The 27,314-nt window shown below is 55.7% G+C and overlaps 3 protein-coding genes across 4 annotated transcripts; 1 reads left to right on the forward strand and 2 right to left on the reverse strand.

Moving 5' to 3' along the window:
- Positions 1-1,334: 1,334 nt before the first annotated feature.
- UBE2Q1 (ubiquitin conjugating enzyme E2 Q1) lies at positions 1,335-8,523 on the reverse strand. Its single transcript, XM_027699125.1, has 13 exons — positions 8,153-8,523; positions 7,320-7,424; positions 6,935-7,039; positions 6,578-6,628; positions 4,820-4,960; positions 4,199-4,283; positions 3,705-3,765; positions 3,085-3,175; positions 2,937-2,995; positions 2,642-2,690; positions 2,375-2,470; positions 2,172-2,238; positions 1,335-1,757 (listed from the first exon to the last, which is right to left on the reverse strand). Exons 1-13 carry the CDS (start codon positions 8,435-8,437, stop codon positions 1,726-1,728), a joined length of 1,227 nt encoding a protein of 408 aa, XP_027554926.1. The 5' UTR covers positions 8,438-8,523; the 3' UTR covers positions 1,335-1,725.
- A 671-nt stretch (positions 8,524-9,194) lies between these two features.
- CHRNB2 (cholinergic receptor nicotinic beta 2 subunit) lies at positions 9,195-12,369 on the forward strand. Its single transcript, XM_027699124.1, has 6 exons — positions 9,195-9,339; positions 9,809-9,954; positions 10,056-10,100; positions 10,379-10,488; positions 10,595-11,555; positions 12,114-12,369. Exons 1-6 carry the CDS (start codon positions 9,297-9,299, stop codon positions 12,282-12,284), a joined length of 1,476 nt encoding a protein of 491 aa, XP_027554925.1. The 5' UTR covers positions 9,195-9,296; the 3' UTR covers positions 12,285-12,369.
- A 1,803-nt stretch (positions 12,370-14,172) lies between these two features.
- On the reverse strand, positions 14,173-27,314 carry ADAR (adenosine deaminase, RNA specific). Of its 2 annotated transcripts, none has more exons than XM_027699122.1 (15): positions 26,649-27,313; positions 23,473-24,963; positions 22,005-22,191; positions 21,776-21,924; positions 21,229-21,370; positions 20,820-21,037; positions 20,437-20,593; positions 19,276-19,447; positions 18,592-18,685; positions 17,156-17,284; positions 16,917-17,050; positions 16,293-16,475; positions 15,732-15,844; positions 15,228-15,355; positions 14,173-14,926 (listed from the first exon to the last, which is right to left on the reverse strand). In XM_027699122.1, the coding sequence occupies exons 1-15, from the start codon at positions 26,657-26,659 to the stop codon at positions 14,686-14,688; spliced, it is 3,549 nt and encodes a 1,182-aa protein (XP_027554923.1). In that variant the 5' UTR covers positions 26,660-27,313; the 3' UTR covers positions 14,173-14,685. The 2 variants fall into 2 exon arrangements, with proteins under 2 accessions (XP_027554923.1, XP_027554924.1); XM_027699123.1 differs by having other exon boundaries at positions 14,713-14,868; positions 26,649-27,314.

Here is a 27,314-nt window from a genome sequence, read left to right on the forward strand (position 1 = left end):
AGCTCAGGCTGCTCCTGCTGTGCTTCCAGCCCCGATGCCTGCCAGGTCAGCATTCCACTGACAGAGAGGGTCCTGCAGGGCCTTCTTCAGTTCTGCTCATCCCAGCCCGGAAAGCCACCAGGATTTGAGAGCATGCGCCCGTGAGGTCTCCCAGCCAACTCAGCATACCCAATCCCAACCCAACACTAGGCTCGGCAGAGTAGTCCCCACCTCACCAAAGAGAAACCCCCATGAATGTTTTACACCATCATTAAACCAGCTTAACACCCTACCCAGCATGTTCCTGAGCTAGAGAGGAGCAGAGCTCCCCCCAGCCCCTGGTCCGGAGTGGAGAAGGACGCAGGGCAGAGCTGCTCAGCATCACAAACTCTCGGGTCCTTCAGCAAAGCACTTAGAAATAGTCCCCAGCTGATGCCAGAGCCATTACTAATCCCCCTCCTACAGCATCTTTTTTATTTCCAAGGCTTCAAGCAGGACAGGGGACCAGCTGCTGAAGCAGATAATGGAGTTCTGAGGCCCTTTGATTTTCTAATAACTTTTATTCAAACACAGTGAATTAATACCCATGGTCCCAGCTTTGACACTAGTGCGTCAGCTCTGCCCTCCAGCCGAGGACACAGCCCAAGTTAGAGGAGCTCTGACACCCAAATCTCCTTCCAGCAGACTTAAGACAGAGCTGGGGGGGATTCGAGGCAACAGGCCACAAATGCAGCAACACAGTCCAAGGAGGGCTGGAGCACCAAGGTGAGCAGGAACAAGAGCTCGAGGAGGGAAAGTAAAATAAACCACCATAGAATGAGGTGCTCGCTGCCAGAGCAGGTCCTGGTCAGGAGCAGTGGTGACCAGAGCAGTGCCCACACTCCCCTCCCTGCAGCAGTTTTTGCACCCACAGCACAGCAGAGACTGGGGCGAGGGGCTCAGACCCCACCCACAGCTAGTGGGGAGAAAGAGGACAAAGGGCTACAGCTCTGGGCTGGGCACAGCTGGGCCTCAGCTCATCCCACTGCTGGGCAAGAGGAGAGAGAGAAGTTGGGGTGGGAGCTGGCAGCCCTGGGCTGCACCCACAACCCTGTCCTCCACTGCGTGGCAGAGGACAGCCTCAGATCTCCTCCTCTGTGCTTCGAGTTGCAAGTTAGCAGTTTATGAAGAGATGGGTTTGGCCAAGGGGAGACAGGCTTTTCTTCTTCCAAGGCAGCTGCTCCAGCCATTCCTGTGGGTCTTGAGCCCAACGTGGCTCCATCCATCTCCTCACCCTGGCACCAGGGCTGCAGCAGAGTTCTTAGGGTACAACCCACCCAGCAGCAGCTTGCAAAGAATGAGTTAGACCAGCATTCTCAAATTAACAAACTGTAATTTTTCTCCAAAGATACATTTTCCATACACATCCATCATACACTGTAACAAAAAAAAGCAGTGTACATGAAATAAGAAAATAAATTAAATCCATAGCATAGGTAAGGAGGACGCTCTAGACTGGAGTAGAGTCAAAAGTTTCCAGCGATACAAGAGGCTCGAGTTTGTTTTAACAAGAATGCCTGCTAGCATGGGCCCAGCAAGTGTTCTGGGTCAGTCCAACTCCTTAAACAGTTTTATTTAGAGTTTTGAACAGCCAGTATTGTCCCGCAACAGGCAGAGCTATTACATCCTGGGAGAAAGCCAAGAGGCATCAGTAAGATCCAAGTAGAGCATCCAGAAGATAATCAGATTGGTCCTGCAGCATCTGCACTAGCCATCCTCCTTGGGTGGTGTGTACCAGCCTGGAATGAGGAGAGAGATCCGTGAGGGAGGAAGCTGCATAGGCAGTGGGAATCTGTGCCTGGAAAAGCTGCTTTCCCATTTCCAAAAGGCCACGTCTCCCTGATTAGCGGAAGGCTTTCCCTCTGGGTTACTTCCTGACACCACGGACAATCACAGAATTGTTTAGGTTGGAAAAGACCTCTCAGATCATCAAGTCCAAGCATTCAGTGAGGTGCTGCCTCTAGTTACAGCTGCAGGAGCCCAGCCCTGGGCATCGGGGAGGGCAGTAGCATGCTGCACCCACACCCTGCAATCCAGCAGCTGCCCCTGCCTCCAGGTCACCTCTGCACTTGGAGTGGGATAAAACTCAAGCAGCTTGTCTGAGGAGCCCAAATGAGCAAGGGGAAACACAGGCCCCCTCCCTCAGCCCTTACCATTCTTCTCATGGATCTGAACCAGGGACTTGTAGGACTGCTGTGCTCTTGTCAGGCTGTACTGGTTCTGCAGTAGAAGGCAGAGAGATGATCAGTCCAGCAGGAACCTCGGGCGAGCCATCCCATAGCCAGAGCTGGCTGTGCCTCCATCTGCCTCTCCCCTATCACCCACCGTTCTCTTGTACCAGCCAGGTCTTACTTACCTTGTTGGCTCCGAATTGTACTCGTGCTTTCCCTTTCACCAGCGTCGCGCTGATCTGCATGATCACCGACTCGATGGAGTAGGCACTGCTCCAGCCCTGGGAGAGGAACATGCAGTGAGGCCAGACCCACCCCGGGGGCTGTGCCCCTCAATGCAACCAAACGGCCTCCCCCAGCTGTGCCAGGCAGGGGCATAGTAGGATCCAGCAGGAATGTGGAGCGTGGCAGGCAGAGCAGCTCCCCCAGCCCCTGCAGGGACCAGCACCCACCTGTTTGGTGAGCAGCTCCATGCAGATGGCACCGCCACCCAGAACATACCTGGGGAAGGAATCGGACAAAATTACTGCAGAAACAGATGCAGCCACACCCACCCACTGCTCCAGAGGTGAAACATCTCTGATCAGATCTCAGATGGGAAAAATACACTAAAAAAAAATCCACCGTCCCTGTCTCTGCTTCCCTATGGCAAACCCACGTCAGGGATGTCATGGTGTTGGATAAAGCCTGTGAAAACTGCTGCAGGAAGCAGCTCTGCAGAGCAGAGAGAGGCAAATGGTTACTCACCCCCCTGACAGCACTGGGGACACAACCCTTACGAACGGTGGATCAAAAGGAAAGTTATCCTGGAACGAGAGAAGGGAAGCAAAGCCGTTGAGAGGTGTTCTCCAAAGCCTCACCCAGGCAGGTGCCTCTTGAGGAGAGGGAACCTTACTTTAAAGGAGAAGTTGAGGAGAATGAAATCTGTTCCTTCTTTCTCTTTGAGGATCTGGAGATCGTTGTGCAAAGCGCTGTCCTCGTCAACCCTGTGGCAGGAACACCCCAGAGGGTCAGTCAGGGCCAGACACCTCAGGCCAGTCGTGCTGTCAGCTCACCCCAGAGCTGCCATACCTGCACTGCCGGGCAGCCTCGTGGGCCCCAGGCCCTCACCAAGGGCAGTGCCAGCACAGGCTGCTGGCATTCTGCTCCTGCTTTGCAGAGAAGACCATCACACCCCTTTTGCATGCTGCCAATTTAACAAATAAAGACTGCCTGGCCCAAGGAAAAGGCAGCACTGGTGTCTGGAGGGTGTGAAAGCTTGGGGTCTGCCTGATGCACCTCTTTCCGGACTCTAGGAACAGCAGAGACTTGCAAGCCCTCACATTATCTCATCTTTCCCTGGCGGTATCACCCCCCTTCTGACATGGAGACAGCAAGCCAGCTGCCTGAGAGAGGCTAACCCAAGAACTGCCGGGTGCTGCCCTGTCCTGCTCACGTCCCCTCTGCTCACGGGGACCTTCTGGTCCCACCACCAAGACCCACCATAACTGCACAATCCCAAGCTGGGCCACCTACTTCAGGAGTTTGACGTTCCAATCGTACAGGCTGTCATTCACTAGTTCAACTGCATAGTATCCTGCAAGAAGAACAGAGGTGGGTCACTGCAGGGGAAAACTGAGAGGGGGTCGAGGCATCACCCAGATTTCAAATCCCCTGGACCCTGCAGCACTACCTCACTTGGGCAGTGCCTCCACGAAAAGCAGTACTTATCCAGGACAGTCCTGAGGGCAGCAGTTTCTTTCCCTGAGTCCCTGGGCTCAGAAAAGGGACTGGAGCACCATCCCACTCAAAGCCAGATAATCCTCCAACCCACAGCATGCTCCTCACTTCCACCCAACAGTGGCAGAGAACAGAGAGGGCAACGGAGAGGTTTTGCTCACTCTTGATAAAGCCACAGCCACCAAAGGCCAGAGATCCTCCCCCCAGATGAGCAGAACAGCTCCAAGGTCCATTAGGTGCCCCCAGAATGAGGAGGAACCCTCCTCCCTGGAGGTCCCCGCAGCACTCACCGCCCTTGAAACTTGGTGATCGGTAAATATCCCTGAGCTCCTTCATTAGCCGGTCGGTGGCCTGCACAGACCCAGACACTGCACCCTGCGAGGGAGGGGAGGGGGGAAGTTGCACTGTTATGCTGCACCCACCATGACCATTGCTCTACGAGGTCAACACCTGAGCTACAACCCTGTCCAGCCTCTGTACCAGACCAGTCTGCCCCTCACCTCTCAGTCCATCCCTTGGTCCAAATACGCCACCCCAGGCAGCACAGCTGCAGCAGAAACGCCTCCATGTGCTCTCTACTGCCTAAAAATCTCATCCCAGAGGTACAAAAGCAAAATCCAAGAGCTGCCTCTAGAGCCTCGGGTGAGGTGCAGCTCCTGGGGGCAGAGGGGATGCCCAAATCTCACCACAGGACGGCCACCCCACGTAGCACCAGTGACTTAGGGGCACCCTCTGGGAGCTGCAGAGACAGATCACAGACTTCTCTGCTTCAGCCCCACCAGTTCTTGAGAGCCACTGTTGTACCTTTGGCTGGGGATGGCCCCTGATTTAGGGCTGGCAGGTGCCTCAGTCACTCTTGCCCTTGGGTCCCTCTGCTCCCCCAACCCGCCTGCCTGTCAGGTGACACGTACATTTAAGTAATCTTGCCTCTGGTTTTTTTTTATTTTCTCTAAAATGGCCAGGTTTTCCTTCCCAATGCCTTCATCCTCTGTCTTCCTCCCATCTGCCGGCTCCTCCTCTTTCATCTCATAGTGGTCCAAGTCCTCAGTGTCCTGGGAAGGGAAGAGGAGACCTCGAAGAGATATGCCTTGGCTCCTCCCTGTTCTGAGTATGGAGCTGCCCTGACCCAGGAAGGATTCCCAGTGCAACTCTTTCATCCCAGGAAGCCCCCAGTCCTGACCTGAGGCACAAACAGAATGGAACACACAAGGCCTGGACACTGCACTGAGCTCATGCAAGTTCAATAAGAGCTGTTCTCCCCTCAACAAGAGGGGACGTTTCAGTGTGTCTGGAGGCTCTTTGTAGATCAGCTCAGCACACCCCCAATGTGGTACCTGATCCTGGCAGAGCCTCTGCCCCTCACACCTTCCCACACCATCACTCATCAATGTCAGAATCCGATATGAATAACCAGTAAAAACCAGCTGCAGTCATCTGGGCCCACTGCAGAGATCTCTCCCCATGCACACAGCATTCAGCTGCCTGGAAATGGCTGTGGGAATAATGCACAGCTTCAGCACTGGCACTAAATCCTCAGAACAAGTGTTTATTCTGGCCTCTCCGGGCTGCCCATGGCTATTCTAGTTGAACAGCATTTTTGGAAGGGCTTTGACATTTTTAGACTGTCGCACAGGAGAACAGATCCTCCTAGAAAATCCTTCGAGTGGATTAACCTGCATAATGAATCTCTGTGCCAGGGAGCAGCTCTGCTGCTCCACACAGCCCAACAAATCCCACCGCTCAGCACAAAACCTTTGCTCTACATGAGAGTGTTCCCCCTCCACAACGACACCTGGCATTAGCAGAAGGCACGAGGGGGAATGCTCAACTCCTGGGGATTTATTTTCCAGCCCACAGGAGCATGAGGCCTCACACAGCACTGATTTGCCACGAAGCGGCAGATCTGCAGACCCATGAGCTTATGCTGGTGCCAGTTTAACCCTCCTTTTCCCCTGGCAAAGCCTAGCCTGGATTTAGCAATCAATTAACTTTGCTAAACCCCTCCCAAACTGCTGGGGTGCTGCTGCTCAGTGACCTGCCCCCTGGCTCCACAGCACTGCTGACTCAGTGCCCGTGCTGCTCACAGCCCAGAGGAGCGTGTGAGGCATCGCTAAACGTCACCATGGAGATTCAAGATTATTCCACCCACTTCTAGAGCTCTCTAAACTGCAAACCAAACAACCAGAGCCTGCGGGTTCTGCAGCACCGTGCCCCCAGCCTGCAGTGAAGGGTGGCTGCCTCTGCTGCTCCCAGCAATCAGCTCACTGGCTCACTCAGCCACCCAATCTAATGCCCCCTGTGGGAGTCCCATTTGCACGGTGACTCCCCTGCCAGCAACAGCAACCTGGAAATCTCATCTCTCCTCAGGGAATTTCAGGCTCTGGAGAACAGCAAACATTGTCCAAGCAGCTCTGCTCACAGTTCACCCACATTCCTCTGGAGGATACGGCTGCGCCGCTTGGCCTCTGCACTCCTCTGGGGTTTGTGAACACGTGGCTCCCAGACGTGGCTCAGCATCAAAACGCTGAGAACTATCCAGCCTTTAAATCAAACTTCCCTGCCTGCACTCCAGGAGCTCCTCCCAGGCACTGTCCCTGTGCCCTCGCACCTCTCAGCACCTCCCTGTGCTCAGCTCTCTGGTGTATCTCCTACAGCAAGGGGGCACTTACCTCTGGCATCTCCTCATCTTCCTCTTCAGAGGACACTTCTTCCTGTGTGCTCTGTGAGGACAGGACAGAGACAGCATGGTCAGCATCCTGGGGCAATGCCCTCCTGCCTCCCCAAGTGCTTCCAAGGTGAGGTCAAACAGGGGTGTACAGGCAGAACCAAATTAAAAGCAAAGTGGAACCAAGAGCCTTTACAGGAAACAGCTCTAAGGCTCAGTGGAGCTGGCTGGCATCACCCAGGACAGAAACCCAACCCCTCACTCATTGTGTTCCTCCTCTGGTAACCCCCAGAAGCCTCCAATGCATACTCCAGGGACCTGCTTTGCTGAGCTTTGGGAGCCTCCTCCCGAGCCAACTCACCTGTTCTGCCGGCAGAGGCTGGTCCAGCATTTCAACATCTGGGTGTTGGGGGAGGTTGTAGAGTTTGCAGAGGTCAGAGATTATTCTCTTCAGGTGCTGCAGCAGCTGTTGGGAGAGCAGAGAGAGTCAGGGAGGTGCAGAGCCCCCCACACCAAACTGAGCCCCAGTGCTGCAGTAAATGAGGGAAGGCCCCGGGGCTGCTCCATCCTGCTCTAAGCAGCAAACCCCCACCCCAGCACCAAACAAAGCCAGAGCTGCTCATCCCAAAATTTCTGGAGAGCAGTCACACCCCCATCTGGGGTGGCAGAGGACACACAAGCAGCAGAGGACACACACATGAGCAGCCAGCCCCCTCCTTCCCCCTCCCAAGGCAGCGGTGCCTTACCAGCGTGTTTCCTTTCCTGACTTCCACCAGCCTCTCCAGGATAGCTGCCAGGTTGGGATCGTCCGACTCCACAGACCAGATCGGGGGCACAGCTGGATAAGACTCCTGGGAGGAGGAGAAGGGGTTTTGGTGGCAGGGAGGCCATAGCAGAGCACAAAGCTGGGCTGGGTGGGGGCTGCAGCCCCACAAACCACAGAGACCAGGCCACAAGTGATATCCCCCCTCTAGGATAATCCCAGAGGCTGAGGGCAGAGCAAAGCCCTGCTCTGACCGTGCTCGGCTGGCTCTGTTCCCATCCCCCAGCCCGGGGTGGTGGTGTTTTGGCCCCCCCAGTGGTCGCGGGATCATCGATGCTTGAGGCAGGACACCGAGGGCATCCCAGGTTGCCCAGGGGCCCCTCCCCTCGCAGCTCTACCCCAGCGGCTGCGGGAGAAGAGCCCGGCAGCACCTTTAACACGGAGCAGAGCCTCCGGCAGCGCTCCCGATCCGCCCCTCTGGAAAATCCCGGACACAGACTCTGCACCGGGTGGTTCCCAGGCTCTGCTGCTCCTCACCCGGAGCCCCAAAACAGCTGTAACCTGTGATGCAGGAGGAGATCCGCAACCCAGAATCCCTAAAAGCCCAGTGAGGAGGAGCCAGAGCGGGCGGGAGGAGCCGCGGGTGCCCCTTCTCCAGGTGGGTCAGGGCCCTCCTGGGGGACCCCCAAAACAAAACCGAGGGAGGCAGAGAGAACGGGGGCACAGCCTCCGCGGCGGAGGGGGAGCCGCCCGGGCTGGGGCAGCCCCCGCGGTGACCTCGCAGCCCCCAGGCCCTTCGCCCCCCCGGGGCCTCACCGTGATGTTGCAGTGGATACGGACCGGCCCCGGCGGCGGCCCCCGGGAGGCGGAGGCGCCGGCGCGGGCTCCGGCCCCTGGCACGAACTCGCAGCTGATCTCGTCCGGGCAGGCGCTGCCGATGCGGAACCGCTCGTGGCCGCGGTGGAAGATGGACTCGAGCAGCCGCAACTCCCGCCTCAGGAGCCGCCCGGCGGGGGCCGCCGCCACCTCGGCGCCGCTCCGCCCGGGACCCCCCGCCGCCGCCTGCGCCCCCGCCGCCTCCTCCGGCCCCGCCCGCTGCATCTTCCCATGGAGGGACCCGCTCCAGCCGCCGCCGCCGCCGCAGCCCCGGAGCCGGCCCAAGATGGCGGCGGGACGGCCCCGCTCCCGGAAGTGCCGCTACCGGAACGGGCGGGGCCGAGGCCGCCGGAAGCGCCGTGCGACGGGAACGGAAGTGACGGATCGGGAGCACTCGGGGAGCGGGGAAGGGGGGCGGGCCCAGTGGGGAGCCCCACCTCCGCCGGGGAGGGGTCACGTGGGGGCACCGGGGGGGCACCGACGGGAGGGGGCTGAGCCCAGGAGGCACCAGGGGGGCCGGAGAGGAGTGGGGGGGACCGGGGCACAGGGGGGACCGGGGTGGCCAGGAGGCACCGGGGGGACCGAGGGGGACCAGGGCATAGGGGGGGACCAGGGGAGATCGGGGCGCACCGGGGCGAACCGGGACGACCAGGGGGCACCGGGGCATAGGGAGGCAGCGGGCACAGGGGGTCTCTGAAGCCCGGAGGAGTCCTGGTGCCTGGGACCCCCCTCCCGGTGCACGGTGGGTCCCAGGGGGACTCTGGTCTCGGGATCCGCCCGCGGGTTCTCCCCCTGCTCCCCCCGCGCTCGGTTCCCCGCCCGCTGCAGGGACCCCGCTGGAGCAGCCCAGACCCTCCGCCGTGTCCCGGGGGCGGAGGGGGGGCGGCCCCGGGGCCGGTGACGGCGGCGGTGACGGCGGCGGAGCGGGGAGCGCGGGGCGGCCCCGGCGCAGCGCCCGGCACCGCCTCCCGCCCGGGGCCGCCCCGCCCGGGCTGCCGCCGCCGCCGGCTCCAGCACCGCGGACAGCGCCCGGTCAGCACCGCGGACAGCGCCAGGCACCGGCGGCGGCATCGGGGCCGCCCCCATGGCGCTGCTCCGCGTCCTCTGCCTGCTCGCCGCGCTCAGACGTGAGTGCCGGGGGTCGGGGGGGTGGGCACCGGCACAGGACCGGGCCGGGCCCGGGGGCTGCGCTTGTTGCACGGGACCGCTCGGCACAGACCCGGCACAGACCCGGTACCGGCCTCGGTGCCGCTGGTACTCCCCGACCCCCTCGGGGCTCTGCGGGGCCTCGCCGGGGGTGGGCAGGGACAGGCAGGGACGGGGGAGGGGGTGTCATGGACGGGCAGGGACAGGAGGGACAGGCAGGGGAGGCCAGAGGGGAGCCCCCAGCCCTGCCCGGATCCCCCTCCGAGCTGCTCGTCCCCAGGCACTGCCGTCCCTTGGGCCCCTCCTCCGGCCCTCCCCGGCCCTCCCCACTCCTTGTCCAGCGATGACACCCGCGCCCTCTCACCCCACCACCCCCACCCCGAGCCCCGGGCCGGGCACAGGCTCTGTTCCCGGCCGCTGTGCCAGGGGCTCAGGCTGTGCCCCACCCAGGGAGCCTGGGCACGGACACAGAGGAGCGGCTGGTGGAGTATCTGCTGGACCCCGCGCGGTACAACAAACTGATCAGGCCGGCAACGAACGGCTCCGAGCTGGTGACCGTGCAGCTCATGGTGTCACTGGCGCAGCTCATCAGCGTGGTGAGTTGACCAGGGCTCTGCTCCCCCACCTGCTGGGGAAGGGAGGGGGCCCTGAACCCCCCCAACACCCCCAGTGACTGCCCCCCCCCCCCTCTCTGCAGCACGAGCGGGAGCAGATCATGACTACGAACGTCTGGCTGACCCAGGTGGGCACCCTGGACTCTGCTGTGGCCCTGGGATCCCCCCCGCATCCTGTCTTGGGCCCCCCTCCACTGGGACACCCAGTGTCCACCCTGACCCAAGACTTCCCATCCCCCTGCCCACCCCTGTCACAGGGACCCCCAGTATACCCTGTGTGGGACCCTAATGCTCACCCTGCCCTGCCCCAGCCCCCCATACCTCCTGTGTTGGGCCCTCATGTCCCCTCTGCCCTGTCCCCCCCTCCACCCTGTGGCCGGGCTGGGCTGATGGCTCCTGTCCCCAGGAGTGGGAGGACTATCGCCTCACCTGGAAGCCGGAGGACTTTGACAACATGAAGAAGGTCCGCCTGCCCTCCAAGCACATCTGGCTGCCTGATGTGGTGCTCTACAACAAGTAGGTGGTTTTTGGGGGAGGCTGTGCATGCCCCAACCCCATGCAGGGCCGGGGGCTATGTCAGGCTGGACACCCCCAGGACCGACAGCACATCTCTCTGCCCCAGTGCCGATGGGATGTATGAGGTGTCCTTCTACTCGAACGCCGTGATCTCCTACGACGGCAGCATCTTCTGGTTGCCGCCCGCCATCTACAAGAGCGCCTGCAAGATCGAGGTGAAGCATTTCCCCTTCGACCAGCAGAACTGCACCATGAAGTTCCGCTCCTGGACCTACGACCGCACTGAGATCGACCTGGTACTGAAGAGCGAGGTGGCCAGCCTGGATGACTTCACACCCAGTGGCGAGTGGGACATTGTGGCGCTGCCAGGGCGGCGCAACGAGAACCCTGAAGACTCCACCTACGTGGACATCACCTATGACTTCATCATCCGGCGCAAGCCGCTCTTCTACACGATCAACCTCATCATCCCCTGTATCCTCATCACCTCCCTGGCCATCCTCGTCTTTTACCTCCCATCCGACTGCGGGGAGAAGATGACGCTCTGCATCTCCGTCCTGCTTGCCCTCACTGTCTTCCTCCTGCTCATCTCCAAGATCGTGCCACCCACCTCGCTGGACGTGCCGCTGGTGGGCAAGTACCTCATGTTCACCATGGTGCTGGTGACCTTCTCCATTGTCACCAGCGTCTGCGTCCTCAACGTGCACCACCGCTCACCCACCACGCACACCATGCCACCCTGGGTCCGCACCCTCTTCCTCCACAAGCTCCCGGTGCTGCTCTTCATGAAGCAGCCGCGGCAGAACTGCGCCCGCCAGCGCCTGCGCCAGCGCCGACACACCCAGGAGCGCGCAGCCGCCGCCACCCTCTTCCTCCACGCTGGCACCCGCACCTGCGCCTGCTACGCCAACCCTGGCGCTGCCAAGGCCGAGGGGCTCAACGGCTACCGGGAGCGGCAGGGGCAGGCACCGGCCCCCGCACCTGGCTGCAGCTGTGGGCTGGAGGAGGCGGTGGACGGCGTGCGCTTCATTGCTGACCACATGCGCAGTGAGGACGATGACCAGAGCGTAAGTCAGGGGATGCACCTGGAGATGGGCAGGGCTCAGGGTAGGTGGGCAGAGTGATGGGGTGCAGACAGAGCTGTGGGGTGCAGGCAGGGCCGTGGGATGGAGAATGCGTGCTGGCTCGTGGCTGCCACGGGAAGGGATGTGCACAAGCACCAAGAGGGTCCCTGCCTAGATGTATCACAGCCCTTGCCTGGGCAGAGGGTCCTACGCTGGCCCCTGACCCACCACTGCAGCCCCAGACTGAAGCAGCTGCTCTAGAAAACCAGGAGGGTGCCAGGAGGCCTGGCCCTGTATGGTACTGTGAGGTTCCAGATCTTGGCACAGTCCCCATCCCAACTCTGCTCACTGGGGAGATGAGATTCCTGGGCTCAGCAGTGCTGGTGGCAGCGGGGGGAACGAGCCCCGTGGGGCCCAGAGCAGGCTTGCAGGCAGCCCGGGGAGCTGCATTGCTGAGGGAGCAGACTTGGGGCTCTGAGGAGCTGCCAAAGTCCCAGTTCAGGCAGTGACGGGTGATGCCAAGGCCCAGCCTGACCTGGCCTTTCTCCTGGCCCTGCGCAGGTGAGCGAGGACTGGAAGTACGTGGCCATGGTCATCGACCGCCTCTTCTTGTGGATCTTCGTCTTCGTCTGTGTCTTTGGCACCGTTGGCATGTTCCTCCAGCCCCTCTTCCAGAACTACGCCACCAACTCCCTGCTGCAGCTTGGCCAGGGCACCCCCACCTCCAAATAGCGTGGGGAACGGCCGGTCCCAGGGCCAGAGGGCCGGGTGCTGGGCTCAGACAGCCCCTGCAAACCAATAAATACTCACAAAGGACGGGGTTGGTGCCATCTGGTGTCATTTCGTACTGTTCTGTGCTCTGTGGGCCAGAGGAAGCAGGATGCACCCAGGGTCAGGGGGCCTCTGGCTGCCCATGACCGATGTAAGAGGACAGGGAGAAATTGGCTCTGGAAGAGGAAAATCCCAGTTGCCAAGGGAGGGAGCTCCATGGGGACATGTCCAGTGCTTTCCTCTGCCACTCCCTGTACCTCACCCTGCCAGGCCATGCAGAGCCAGAGCCCCAGTGGGCAGCCCTTGGCCCCTGCCTGGCCCTGCCAACCCCTGTGTCATTCCTGGGACTCCCAGGAGCCTGGCAGAGCCTCACTGACAGGGAAGGAACACAGGCACAGGAAGGGGGATGGAGCTGCTCAGCCTTGGCTCCTCGAGGTGAGCACATGGACCAGGCAGGAGGAGGCTATTTTTAGGTCCTACCTGCAGGCAGGGCCAGGGCAGCAAGTGCCAGGGGCTGCTCCAGCTCTGCCACTGTCCCCTGCTCCACTCCAGGCTCAGTGCTCTGGAGCCAAGAGCAGATACAAGATGCAAGGAAAGGGAAAATACAATTAATCAACATGAGCTGGGAGCTGTTGGCAGCCGGGCCCCGCCGTGGGTCACTGGGCTGGCGGCCGTGGCTGGGCCGGCAGCGCTCCCTGCGCTCCCCTGGCTGGCAGGAATTGGCCTCATCAGGGAAAACTGAAATGGAGTGTTTGCTATAAATACCACTAATCCCCGTGGCTGGGGAGAGCAGGGCTGGCAGGGCCTGGCAGCACACAGGGCCGGGGGAAGCCGCACGCTAGAAATTAATTTAAATCCCAGCACTTCACCCAGCCAGAGAAATCTCAGCTGTTCCAGCTGCTGGTCCTGGAGCTCCTGCTCTCAGGGTGCACCCCAATACTTAAATGTATTAGGAGCTTTGCCCCTAAAAGAGCCTGATACCAGGGGCTTGTCCCACTTCATCCCACCTTTGTGTTCCCTCTGCTCTTAGTCCAGTCTTGGGTCAGTGCAGCACAGGGGGGTCCTGCTGCACCCCAATAGGGATTGGAGTCCTGGGAGGGTGTGGGGAGCACAACAGGAGCCTCAGGTACAGCACCCTGGGCAGCCACAGACGGAAGAGCCTCCAGCTCTGTCCTTGTGCTGTTGCTGCCCTTCTCTGTGCCGAGCAGTTCCACCCCTCACAGCTCTGTGTTCGAGGGCAGTTGCAGGCAGGCTGGACCTATGACAGCCAGACTTCCAGCACTGACCCTGCTTGGCCCCAGCCCAGCTGCCTCTGGCTGTCCTGTGGAGATCCACAGCCAGAGTTGGGGCCTTGCTCCCAGACTCAGGGTTTCTCCTCCTCATTTTGGGCTGCACTTCCATGCCCACAGCTCTTTGGTCTCTGTCCTAGTTACTAGTGTCAACTCCCACCTCAGGCAAAGCTGGCACAGGCTGTGCACAGGGAAAGGGGCTGCTCCAACAGCTTCTCACCTTCCACCAGCACATCTGGCATGTGGTTCAGCTCAGACACACAACAGGGCCTGCAGCCACCACTGGCCTCCTGAGACTAGAAAAGAGACATGCCATCCTAGAGCCAGCATTGGGGAAGGAGCTGGGAGAGCCCTGATCCTGTATTTCCAGGCTGGCCCAAGCCCTCGGAGGGCTCAGCTCTGCCTGATGAGCCCCTCGCTTGAGGCAAGAGGCTCAATTCCCAACTGCCACAGCTCTACCCAGCTTCCTTGATTGTTTAGCAAATGCTAACACACCTCTGTCCCTCTCCAAACCCCACCCCAGGCCCCTCCTCCCCTCAGCAGAAATCAACACACCCATGGCCAATACTACAGAAATTTTCTTTTTTGTTATTAATGGAGAACGTTATGCTAGTCCTGCTGCGCCTTGTAGAGGTCAGTCCTGTGTCCCAGCTTGGCCAGGCTGCCAGTCACCTTCCAACAGAGAAAACCAGCCAGGCAGCTTGTTTGGGTTTTTTTCCTCAAAAGAGAAAATTTGCCTCAAAACCTGCCAGAGGGATCTGCAGCGTAAGGTTCAAAGGTTTCAAGCTCACAGTCTGAGAATCCCTTTGGTTTCTTGTGCCTTCTTTTAAAAACAAAAAAAGGGAGACAAAACTACAAAAGCTAAGGGGGACTGAGCCTGCCCTCACTTTAAAAAAAGGAGAATCATTTACATGCACATTTTAAAAAGGCAGGGTCTGAGGGTCAGGGAGGAGGCAGCCAGGCCTATGGGGAAACTGCTGCAGACTCCTGACTCCACTCCAAGGTGGTGGTGGTGGAAGAAGGATGAGTGCAGCCTGTGTACATTCACCTCCCACCCCTTGCAGGGTGCTTCCCTATGTATCAAGGACAGAGAAATTCTCCTCCTCTTGGGGTTTGCGGATCCAGCTGCCATAGCCCAGCTCTTCCAGCGTGCTGAAGAAGCACTGCTTGGCTGCCTGGTACAGCGTGGCTGCCTCCTTGGCATCCGAGTACACAGAGAGCTTCAGCAGGTCTTCACGGTTGTTCTTGGCACACAGCTGCTGGAACAAGGTGAACATTTTCCTCTTGGACACACGAGACACTTCCAGCTTTGGGCTGAGAAGGAAGGCACAGGCAGCAATGAGGGACGTGACACTCAGAAGAGCCAAGAGGAACACAGGGCTTGGGGAAAATCCCACGATAGGGGAACTCTGGGCTCAGCAGGGCTCTGTGGTAGGGCCCAGGCTGGGCAACGTTTGGTTTCCTTCAGGAGTGCTTGCTCATGTCCGTTTGAAATTCCTCCCTCCAGCCCTCCCCATGTGTAGGGTGCTGTAACAGAGCAGAGTGTACTCTCCACCTCAGAGTTGCCCCCCCTTTCCACAGCAAGAAAAGCAGTGTCAGGAAAGGCTCTTCTTACCCATCTACTTTCCCTTTGGTGCCATCCAAGACTTCAACTTCACTTGCATCAGCAAGACACCAGTTCACCGATGACTCCTTGGTCTTGCCCGTCTGCCTGGCAGAGTCGTACACGCTGACTCGCCCAACCTGCGGGAGAGCCAGGAGGGTTCCTTAACCTGGTCCTCTTGCCCCTTCCATCCCCCACAGGTTCAGCTCATCCTAAACTTTAGAGAGTGGCAAGGATGAGGTTCTTACTAAGCTGAAGGTTACAGGGGCAACTCTGGTGTCCTTTCTGCCAGACCAAGACATTGCTAGTAACCCCCAAACTGTGGGGTGACAAAGAGGGAAGGTTCTTGGGGTTGCCCTGTGCAGGGCCAGGAGTTGGACTCAATGAAACATTGTGGGTCCCTCCCAGAACAGGATATCCCAAGACTGCTGCCTAGTGATCCCCTTGCAGAGAGCCTTGGGACTCCAGAACCCACAGGCAGAGGAACGGGGTGAAGAGATGCCACAGCTGCAGTACCTCAGGATGGTTAATGTGATATGGAGCCTGGAGCTTTTCCCTTAGTGTGTTCCCATCCCTTGCCATGCGGCAGCAGATGGCACGGGTCAAGTGACCCTGACTGTACAGGTAACCTGTGGAGACAGAGATGAAGGTGTTAGGAAACAGGATGGCACAGGTGATGGACCAGCCAAGCCCTGAGAGCCACAGCACTGCTCACAGGCTCCTGAAAGTCCATGGCATGCAGATCAGCACAGCTATGTGTACCCCGGGTGTGTAAGACATAGGTTTACAGACTACATTTCTCTCTGAAGACATAAACATACAGTTTTTGTCTCACTCTCCTAAATCACATGTGCCTCCTAAAAATCCAGAACCTTGGAGAGAAACCCACTCCACCCACAGCATAAAATCCACAGACTCCCTTTTCACTTCCAAACAGCTCTGCCAAGAATGACGTTTCAGTCTGTTACTCCTACAACTTCCACAAACAAACTTTGCCATCACACAGGGGAGGGAGGTGAGTTGTCACTGCAGCCCAGTTGTACCACCCTGCCCCCGAAAGGTCGGAGGATCTCGCACCGAGTGTGACAGAGCTGAGATAAACTGGCTCCAGGAAGTGTGACAGCAGTGCCCCTTGCAAGCCAAGTATATTCCAGCGTAAGATTTTGTCACTGCAGGACATGGTTCGTAACCGCTCCCCGTGCTGGATCCCATCCCACGTGGGCACAATGTCACTCGACTCCACGGGAATGGTACCTTCCCCTGCACGAGAGAAAAGAAAGCTTTTCTGTACAGAGTCAGATATTCAGTAAATCCAACCCCATCAGAAACCACACAAGAAACTTCTTGGTACCCCAAGTGACCTCCGAGTCTGACACCAGGTTCAGGGAACAATCTGGTATTCAGTATTGAATACACATGAGTAATTTTCAGCATGGCTGAAGCAGAATAGAACAGTGCTTGAAAAAGAGGGCAGAGACATTTGCTGCAAAAATTTCACAAGTGTGGCAGTTCCAACAGGCAGAGCTGGGAAAGGGAAGGGACTCTATCTAATGCTCATCCATCCATCCCCCTCCTTTGGTTCCTGAGTGCTTCAGATCCCACAAGAGCACACAGAGAGGGGCAAGGAAGCTCTGGAGCACCAGAAAGGCTCAGAGGTGAGGACTGGAGCCATCCCACCATGCAGGGAGCGATTGCACTCACCATTCTCCACCTTGGTCCGCAGCTTGCCTTGCTTGGGGTTCTCAAAGAGAGGCTGGTGCTGGGGCTGCCCCACCACGCTCGCCTGGTCGCTGCAGGATTTATCAAAGAGGGCTCCATCTCCACACGGGGCTGTGCTAGAAAACAAACCCTCCCCCATTAGCACTGACTGTCAGGAAACAGCCAGGGCCAGGGGGGTGACAGTGCGGCTGACACAGGTCACCCAACCCCTCCCCACAAACCTGACATAGAGGTGAAAGGTAACACTGCTCTTTATTCTGAGACGGTTTCCTCCCGCTGGCTCAAAAATGCTCTCTTCTGCAGAGGAAGGATTAGACAGGTCATACTTCATCAGCTCACTGTAGAGAAACCTGAAAAGAACACCATCCTGTCAAAAGGCTGCTCTGGTCCTCAGACAAGGAGCACTTTAATCGACAGGCAGGTTCCCACATCCCTCGCTCCTGCTGCATGGGAGAGTCGAGACTAGGAGCTGTAGCCAAGGATGCTTGGGAGGCCAGCAAACAGTGTTCGATGCACAAAAAGGGCAAAAAATCCAGCAGATTTTCTGGCATGAAGAGGACAAGTGGTAGAAAAGCAGTATCTTGTCCAGGGAGCAGGGGGAATCACTGGCAGGAGAGGAAGGAGCCTGGCTGGCTGCTGCTTGCATGCATCTGTTTCCAGTGTGAAGAAGACTTCAAGGTCTTCAACCAGCACCTTTAATCAGCACCAAGTTTGTGTTAAGAGTAAATGGTCCTGTGCGTAGCTGAACTCAAGTGGTATTACCACAACCCCATAAGGGTCTTTTATGGCTGCTTCTGGATAGGGAAAAACCTCGAGGTCTCCAACACAGTGTCAAGCACTAAAGAAAAACTGCAGCTTCCTAGAGAATCCTTGAGCAGAGCCTGGGCAGGGACTGATTTTGCAAAGAGAGGTGGAGCATGTTGACAGGCTCTGCTATGCCAGAGCAGCCACCGCTGTCAAGATTAACAGCTGAAACAGACATTAAGCAAGACACAATCCTGATTCATCACTTCCCAGGGACCTGCCCTCAACACTTTCCCTTGCTGAGGAATGCAGAGCACAGCGGCAGCTCACGAAGGCTTGAAGGAAGCAGCTGGCTTTGCTGTTCAGAACTGAAGGGCAAACATTGAACAGGCAGTCCAGCTTCATCTCGCTTCAGTTTTTAAAAACTAAGTGTCACAGTGAATGTTTATACAGAGAACTGTGCAGTTTAGTTGGGAAAACCCTTTACAACCTCTGAAAAAGGCAAACAGATGCAGTATGTTTTCCTGAATCCTTCTATACCCAGACCCAGAAAGGCCAGGAGAGGACCCAGCCTGCAGTGCTTGGCTGGTGGTGGGAGCTGTGCTGAGGCTGGAGAGCACCCTGCACGATGGTCCAGCAGCCTCAGCAGGAGGCTCTATTTTAATAACTTCAGATGCAGCCCTTGGGCTCCTGGCAATTCTCCCATTCAGTACTAATTTGGGCACCACTCAGGCATGGCCCCTTTTTATCAGAAATAACTTCCTTCTCTTTAACAACACATGGATAAACAGTGTCGGAGGATCACAGCACCTCTCAGTGCAGCAAGGAACTGTTTCAGCTACACCCCTCCAGAATGGGTCAGCATCTCCTGATAGGCCTCTCTCCATTTCCTTTGGATTTCCCCTTTTCTCACCTCACAAAGCCTCTTCGAGAAATGATTTCTGCATGACAATCATTTACTGTCTCCCCCTTCAAACTCAGCTCTTCTCCTTTCACACAACGATTACCTGAAATAAATAAATAAATAAATAACAGGGCAAGTGTCAAAGTCAAGACACAGCTTCAGAGACAGAGGGAGAGGTTCATCTTGTGTCAAGTCTTACTTCTTTGGGCTCTTGAGCAGCAGCTGCACCCTGGCTATTAAACCATTATCTCGATCCAAGCAGTTAGGAAAATAAAGGGACAAAAAGCACACACCACTTTAGGGACAGACAGGTTTAGGGGCACTGACCCTTCATGAGGGCTTTGCAGCCCACCACTCCTGGTGGAAGGCTGGCAGCTAAGTAGGGAGGGAGATAAGGTACATGCAGCTGTGAGAAGCTGGGGGATCGTATGCTGTACCACACGAGGAATCCACGCTCTGATGCACAGACTAGCATGCAGCAATGCAAGTGAAGATTAAGAGCAATACAGCTGCAGGCACATTTGCTTTGTTCTCTCTCTTTAACTAGATCGCTTGTGACACCACTTGAGCCCTGGGAACATTTTGTGCCCTCTCTGAAGAGGCCCACAGCCACAGCCATTTCTGAGCCGTGGCTGACAGGGAATCTAGCATGGAAATGAGAGTTCAGAGTGTGCTGGAGGAAGCTGTTCATACCTGTTCCGATGCTGACCACCACTCCCAAGCCCTTATTTGCTCTCCTCATGATGATGGCAGCCAGGATCTTGCGCCCGAGCAGACTGTGCTGGATGCGAGCGGTGAGGCTGTTGAAGCGCTGGTGGCTCAGCATGGCCATCTGATCGTGCAGAGTGCTGCCACTCACAGGGAGCTGGGGTGGGGACACACCACCACAGATCGTGAGCAGGCCCCACAACACCACAGCTCAAGGAGTAACTAACCCAAAGTGCAGCTTTCCAAGCAGAGGACAGAACGCAGAAAACACAAGCTTTGGGCAGCACAGTTTGGAGCTGATTACACGGACACTTCTGTGTCAAGGGGTGCGTGAACCTCTTTTGGGTATTTCTGGGAAAACCTCGTCCAAGGCTTTCAATTCTGCTCTGGCCACATCACAGACAGCAGCAAGCTGTCTTCCTGGCAGCAAGAGGCACAGGCTGAGGAATGGCCTCCTGAGAATGCCAGGGAAAACCCATCCTGCCTGTTCCCAGAGACTCAGCCAAGGAAATCTGCTCCTGGCTTTGGAGGAACTCCTCCTCCGGCTGCCTGTGAGGAGAGTGCACAGTCACTCTCATTGCAGACGGACTCACCTCCTCCAGCACTGCTGACTGACAAAATTTTCCCTGATGGCTTTGCTATTTAGAGCCCCAGCTGCTGTGCTCAGCTGTGTCGGCTGGAATGCGGCTTTTCAGAGATCACAATGCTCTAAGGGCGATTTAAAGCAGCCCAGGTTTGGGACAAGCCATCCTGACACAACGGACAGTTTTGCTTATCTTATCTGATGCATGAGTCTTTATGAGCTGACACACCATTTTTAAAGCAGCACGAAGGAGTTCGAAAGTAATAAAAAAAGTCACATAATTAAAAATGAGCATGTTCCTACTCTACCACAGGAACACACTTGAGTAGCTGGAGGAAGAATTTGATGATAATTTAGCCCTAAAGCAGAGGCCAGCAGGACGGAAGGATAGGCCTGTGCCCTGAGGAAACATCTAACCCACTTCAGGAAAACCACATCATCTTATCTACAGCTGCAGAGAACAGAGACATCGCAGTTGATTTTGAAGGCACTTTTCTGCTGGACTGAAGGGAGGAGGACTGGCAGGGCTTCAAACACAGTCCCACCTGTGGCAGAAGATTTACCTCAGTGATGTTCATCCCTTCCATGCGCTCCACCTTCTCCGACTCCCCGATCAGGACTCGCAGCGCTGCATCTGCTGCCTCCTGCTTGCCCTGCTTTTTGCTGTGTGCAGTCACAGCCGGGAACCAGCGGCCTCCAACCTTCGCCTGATAGACAAACCTGTGAAGAAACCAAGAAACCTGTGCATTTGAGTCTGGTTTTTAAATTCTCCCAGTGGAGAGAGGAGGGGAGTGGAGGGAGCTTATTGTCATCCAGTCATAAGGTTTGGCAGAGGCAGCAGGCTTGCCCTGTTGCCATCTCAAACTGCAATTTTGATCTTTCTGTCCTTTCTCCAGGACAACAGCAGCAGTGCAAAATTTCCTCCTGGGCAGGTGCAGCTACTTACTTGGGGTCATGGGGAGGTCCTGACTGGTCAATGAGTTTGAACTCTGCAGCAAACCCATTGGAGCGGGCATATTCCAGCAGGCCACTGACAGGATTGACATTAAGATATTTGATGAGCTCCCCAACACCCTTTGCTTTCACCACCTTGGATTCATCTGGAGCAGCAATCCACGGCCCACAGTTGTGCATGGACTGGTCACCGTGGGGCTTCGTGACGGGCTAGAGTGGAGTTAGACAGGAGAAGGTTGTTAAATACTGAGCAGCTGGATTTACAGCAGGCTAAGAGCAGCAGCAAACCTCTGCTAGAGCCAGCATGTGACCATGTGGTGTGAAATCCAGTGGAATAGGAAATAAAAGACGGGGAACATTCAACTCAAAACACTTGGGTCTTATAAAGAAGCTCTTTGTACCTGTTCAGGCAAGACATGGGGTACAGACTCTCCAGAAAGAATCTTCACAGCAACTTCTGCTGCCATTTGCTTTGCTCCCTTCTTGCTGTTTCCTACCACAGCAGGGAAAATTTGGTCACCCATTTTCACACAGTAGCTGAACCTGACAGGACATCATAGCACATGAAAAGTGTTAACCATAGGTGTCTCGATCTGGTTATTATCCCCTTCTCCCACTTCCAGATAAATCCTTCTGGCTTATCTCCAATTGAAATCTACCGTTATGGCCCTAAGCACTTCCACTAGAGCACCACCAGGTAGGGTACAGGACTGGAACCTGCTTCTGCTCTGGTAGAAGAAACAGCATTTTTTCTCTGAGAAAGGGCATTGCTTTGGGTCTCCTTCTGGAGGCAGATGTCTTGGAAGAGCCATGCCCAGAATCCTTGGATAAGAGAAGTGCTCAGCTAGGTCAGTGACAAGTCCAGGAATGTGGGTAGTATGCTGAAGGGTAAGGATAGTGAAGAAAGAGTTTCTATCCTCCCCTAAAGCTGACAAGAATATGCCATACCTAGGATCATGAGGTGGGCCTTCCTGAGACAGCAGCTGGAACTCAATTACGTTCCCTGACTTTTGTCCATACTCCATCAATATGCTGATAGGGTGCTTCCCAGGAAGCAGGCTGAGGGGAGCTGCTGCAGACGACAGCTCTGGCTCTGGCTGCAAAGAAGACAGAGGAAACCAGTCTCAGACCAAACACTGCCTGAGCAGCCTCACAAAGTAAAGAAAACAGGACTCACCAACTCCAGTTCTGAGCTGTCGGAGGGAAGCGGCTCCTCACATTTAATCCCACTGGGCCTTCCATTCTCTGCTTCACTCATCAGGACCTTAATGGCATTGGCTGCTGCCTCCTGTTTAGCCAGTTTTTTGCTCCCTGCTTCTGCTGGTGGGAATTGGCGCCCATTCATCACTGCCTGGAACTTAAACCTTTAAAAAGAGAAAACCAAAGAGGTAAATCGAGAGGCAAAAGTGTGGTCTTCTCAGAGCAGGCAAGTAGACTGCTCTTGGAATTGAAGGGAGGAGGAACAGCCAGCTCCTGACTGGAAGAGCAAACCCAGGCTGCCGTGTGCAGAAGGCAAACACCAAGGGTACGCCAACAGTGCTGCATCTGGGCCTCATTTCATCACATTTCCAATGCTGTTCATGACAGAGGAACAGCTCCAGGTTTTGTTCTGAAGGAACAGGAGGAATTGCCTTGTTCCACAAGTGTCAGGAACAAGTAATGGCTGTATGCAGACAGCAGCTCTGTTGTGGCTCCTGCCCAGTAATAAGAAAGCTCGAAAGCAGCCTGTACTGTTTCATCTGCACCTGGTCATTCAGGGTCACTCCTCCCTTTGGCATTCTCTCTGGCTACACAGGGCATTCACACCTTCTCAGAGAGGTGATGCCTCACATAAACCTCTTGTCTTTGACATTTCTGTCCCTCTCCTTCCCATGAACTCTAACAAACAAAGTTTATTTTCTGTCCTCCAGCCCTGGAAACCTGCTTCCAAGGGGAACGGGTCTAACCAGATCTAGAGAAAGCTTATGGGGCTGAATCCATTCAGATTCCTCCTTAAAACCGAAACAACAAACCCCTGAGACTCTGTCTTTAGAAATGAGGCCAATTTTCCTGTCTAGCGGATCTATTGACATATTCCAGCATGGCACATATGGTGCTTTTCACCTCTCCCTGGTGCTCCAGAACAGCCATGATTCTGCAAGGGAAAGCAGGACTCCAGAGACTGACTCCACTAACTCTAGTGCCATGCTATACGTGCTTGGCTCACAGAATCTGCTCTGACCTGATACATCACAGAAACGTTCAGAGCGGGGCCACCTTGGCTAACCCGGGACACCTGCACCCAAACACTTTGTTCTGGGCTCTTTTTACACCATTTCTAGGGTGAGAACATCATGAGACAGTTTCCCTCTATAAAATCAAATTGAAGGCAAGTAATTAAATGAGACAGGACTTAGTGAAGAGATGAATCCCATCTTCACTACTCAGGATGAGGTGCTGGATTTCTTAAACTGGGCTACCTGGGGTTAAATTTTAGCCTTGTTTTATTTTTTAAGCTGATGCAAGGAATCAACTAGGCTAATCCTTCTGAAATGAAAGAAACATGAATGAGCAGGCCCTTCAGGACAGAGCTGAGAGGGTGAACTTAGTTGAAGTCAGATCATTTTAAGCAAAAAGAGCTCAGAAAAGGTAGGACATTTTCTTACCGTGGCTCATGAGAGGGTCCACTCTGCTCCAGCATGATGAACTCACAGTGCTGGTACGTGTACTGAGAATACTCAGTAAGGCCACTCACTGGGTTCTTCTCCTGACAAGCCATCAATTTCTCTACAGGCGTACATGGCAAAGCAGCTTCAAACTGGGCAGCATAACTGGGGGAAGACTGAGAATTCATGACGCATTTTGACTTGTCAGGCTGCTTGTTGATAGTGTTCAGATTATCTGGGATATCATCTGTGGTCCACTTGCCGTTTTCCGAGTTATCATAATTACTCAAACTGGAGAACTCAGGCTTGGTGTCCTCAGCCGTGTCCACTCCCGTGTCGCTGCCATTGCCCTGACCAGGCTGCCCCAAAGGCTGCTGTCCATTTTCTACACTTTCTTCTTTTGATGCCATCACTGCTGGCAAAGCTGCTGTCACCTCCTGGGGACACACAGGGACAGAGGAAGGGGGAGGACTCGACTCAGGAGGTGTGGGATCCACCTTCTGTATTAATGTGTTGGCCTTCAGCCTCATCTGCATCCTCTCGCGTTTCCTGTCTGTCAGGGACCACCGTGGGGGGGTTGTGTTCTGCTTGTGGACATCTCCCAGCTTTTCCAGAGCACTGAGAAATGTATTAACGTCCTTGGCCCTCGAAAACCCAATGTTTTTGGCAAGGTTGAGTGCCGTTGTTTCTGGCACGCTGAACAAGTAGTTGCAGATTTTCTCCTTCGTCTCAGCCATCTCTGTGTCTCCTGAGACAAGTGTGCTCCTCTCTCCTCCTCTGCTCTCACAAGCTGGATCTGTGCAGTCGGCACTGTGGTCAGCAGGGCTTCTTTCCCTCCCTGAGCTGGAGCTGACAATCCTCCACAGCGGCGGCGTCTCTCCCCCCTTTTGCAACTTGCCTTCTCTGAGGAGTTTATACAAAATGCGGTTGACCTCTTTCTTTTGAGTTTTAAGTTTGTGTGTGAGATCATGAACTGTGCAAGTCCTTCCCTCCCCGAGCTGCCTGAAAATAGTCAGAATTTCTTGTTCGCAGTCTTGCCTGGCAAGAGATAGTCTCTGGAAATTCAGCCTGACAGTGTCAGAGTCTCTCCCTGGGTTCTCCTGACGACAGTGCTGTGGAGGGCAATACCGTGGTGAATTCCCACGGTATTGCCACTGACTAGAGAACCTCCGGCCCCCTGCCCTGCCGCGGCCAGGCCGATGTGTCCCTGCAGGAGCCGGTGCCACAGCCTCCTCGTGTGGTCCCTGCCCCTGCAGCGGGCAGACCGCAGTGTCCTGCTCTGTCAGGAACTGCTGGTGCAAAAAGGTGCCTTGGTTAGTTTCTTGTGGGGTACAAGGGTGGTTATAAAAACCTCGGGTAGTGCCGGGGTGGTTACGCCTTGCCCGAGTCAGATACGAGCCTCTGCCTCGCCCGGCACCTCTGATCATAGCGCTCCGCTGGGACACGTGGGGGACCCGGGCTGCTGGTGCGCCAGGAGTGGAGCTGCCTGTCCTGAGGAGACAAAATGCAGCAACTCAGGATGCAGTTGTGTTGCAAACAGTTTGATAAAATAATCAAGATTTGATAATATAAAAGAAGTATTTGTGATTAAAGGTAGAGAAGCACAGTGCACCAGAATTGTTAGGGGTATTGTGTTTGAAAGAATGGAACCACAGGAATCTCACTGGACCATACAAAGTTGCTTTGAAGTCCCCTGCACTCTCCCTGTCTTGGTCTGGACACTGCCTATGCCAACCAGTATAGCTAAATAGTACAGACCAACGATTGTTGTAGAATAACACTATATACCTGAAAGAACCAATCATTTCAAAGATTTTCATTCATTTCGTCATCATTTCATTAGATTTAAGAGCGGAGTAGCTGGACCACAACTACTATATAACTAAATAGAAGAACAGAACTTAGCTAGGCATGACAAGTATAAAAATAAATAGAAGAATAGAAACTTACATAACTATAAAGTATATAAACTGTACAAATTTTGTTGTTGGGAGAACACGTTTAGGAGGAGCTGATTCCCCCGTGTTCCCAGTGCTGTAATAAAGAAGTGTCACTTAATCACATCAAATTGGTGCTGGATAAGTTTCCTTCGTCACATTTGGTGATAGTTACACAACTACAGGATCCAAAAAACGCAGTTTAAACAGATTCCCTGCCACTAAGGCATTTCACACACCTTCTCCTTACAAGCCTGTTTTCTACTTTTCGTCTTAAATTATTCCTGCAAACACAAACAGCAAACTCTCTCTGCCCAGCATAGCACCCGCAGGTGAAGTCAACCGTGAGAAGCAGCTTTGCCAAGAGCGACCCTCTGCTTCTGTTGGACTCAATTCCAGCACATGATGTTCAGGATGTGCTTCCCAAACACAGTGAGCTCCACTCCCTCTCTGCCCTGAGGGAGAGAAGAATCTGACATGTGCTTTGCAACCTGAGAAACTGAAGCACGAGGAGGTAAGGGAGCATGAGGAGGTGAACTGGAGCACTACAGAGAGCTGGAGCAGCTCACGTGGTCAGACAGCAGAGCTGCAACAGGCTCATAATAATTTTCAGATTCGTGGCCAAAGGAGTCTGAAACCCTAAGTGTCTTTTTCTCCTTGGGCACTAGGTGACCTGCAGAGGTAAAGCATCACACTACACGCAGATAACATGCATAGAAATTGGGACAGGTGTGCAGCTGGTAACAGTGTTTTTGGACTGCAGCCCAAGTTCCACTCCTATCACACAGAGCTGTGCCGCTCCCCCGGGGTGCAGGACATTAGACTAAACTTTCAATATGCTTTTTAAAAATAAGGAACCCAGCACAGCATATGTTCCAATTCTTTGACAACAGCTGGCTGTGAAACTGAGAGGATAAAGACATGGAACACGATACAGGGCCCATCCTGCCTGCTCCCTCATGACCTCCTTCAGGCACCCATCGTCACAAAGACAGTTCTTCCTATGCCAGTCCCATCTTTATAAAGCTCCCCATCTTCACCAAACACACCCCGAGGCCAACTCAAATTTCCCTTTCACTAAACCACCTCACTCGGCTGCCACCATGGGACTTATTTTCCAATAAACACGGGGAGCCGGGTTCCTTCCTCCCCAACTCCGAGGGAGCCCCCGCTCAGTGACCTCGTTTTACAAGTGCTCTCTGAGTGAAGGAAGAGGGGTTTGGAAAAAAACTCTCTTACCTCAGTCTCATCCGCACGCCAAACTATTTTATGAGAAAATAAAGGGGAAAAAAAAGAAACTCCCACCCGCAGAACGTGTGCCGACGAGGGGAGGCGGCACCGGGCAACCGCCGAAGATGGCTGTGAGCCCCGTTTCGATTTCGTTTCCCGCAGCAGCCCCGCCCAAGGCGCTCGCAGCGGGGACTGGCCGGGTTTAGGGCTTTCCCAGACACTGCTTGGCTTTGAGAGCGCTCACGAGGTTCCTTCTCAGCGCCGGAACGTGGGGCGGGAAGGCGAACCCCGTGGGGCAGCTCTTTCTCCCGGCGCCTGGGAGAGGCAGCCCGGGCACTCGTGGGGTCCCGGTCGGCATAATGGGGGCGGCTCGGAGAGAAGGGCTGCGGGAACACCCGTCACCTTCAGCTGCACCCCCAAGGGAGACCCCGGGGACCACGCAGGGCGGGTGCCACCCACACCCGGGTCACACTCCGTCCCCGTGAGGGCCGAAGGAGCGACGAGGGGCTCGCCCGGACGGCACCGTACGGGAGGGACGGCGAGCACCGAGAGCCGGGATTCGAGGGGAGCGATTTATTCCGCGCGTTCCGCCTCGCGGAGCCCGAGCCCGGCAGAGCCCCCCGGGCAGCCGGGACCCGGTCCCGCCGCGTCCCGGAAGCCCGCGGGGTCGCTCGC

This window comes from Neopelma chrysocephalum, unplaced genomic scaffold, assembly GCF_003984885.1.
Source record: "Neopelma chrysocephalum unplaced genomic scaffold, ASM398488v2 Primary Assembly neopelma1_137, whole genome shotgun sequence".
Lineage (NCBI taxonomy): Eukaryota > Metazoa > Chordata > Aves > Passeriformes > Pipridae > Neopelma > Neopelma chrysocephalum.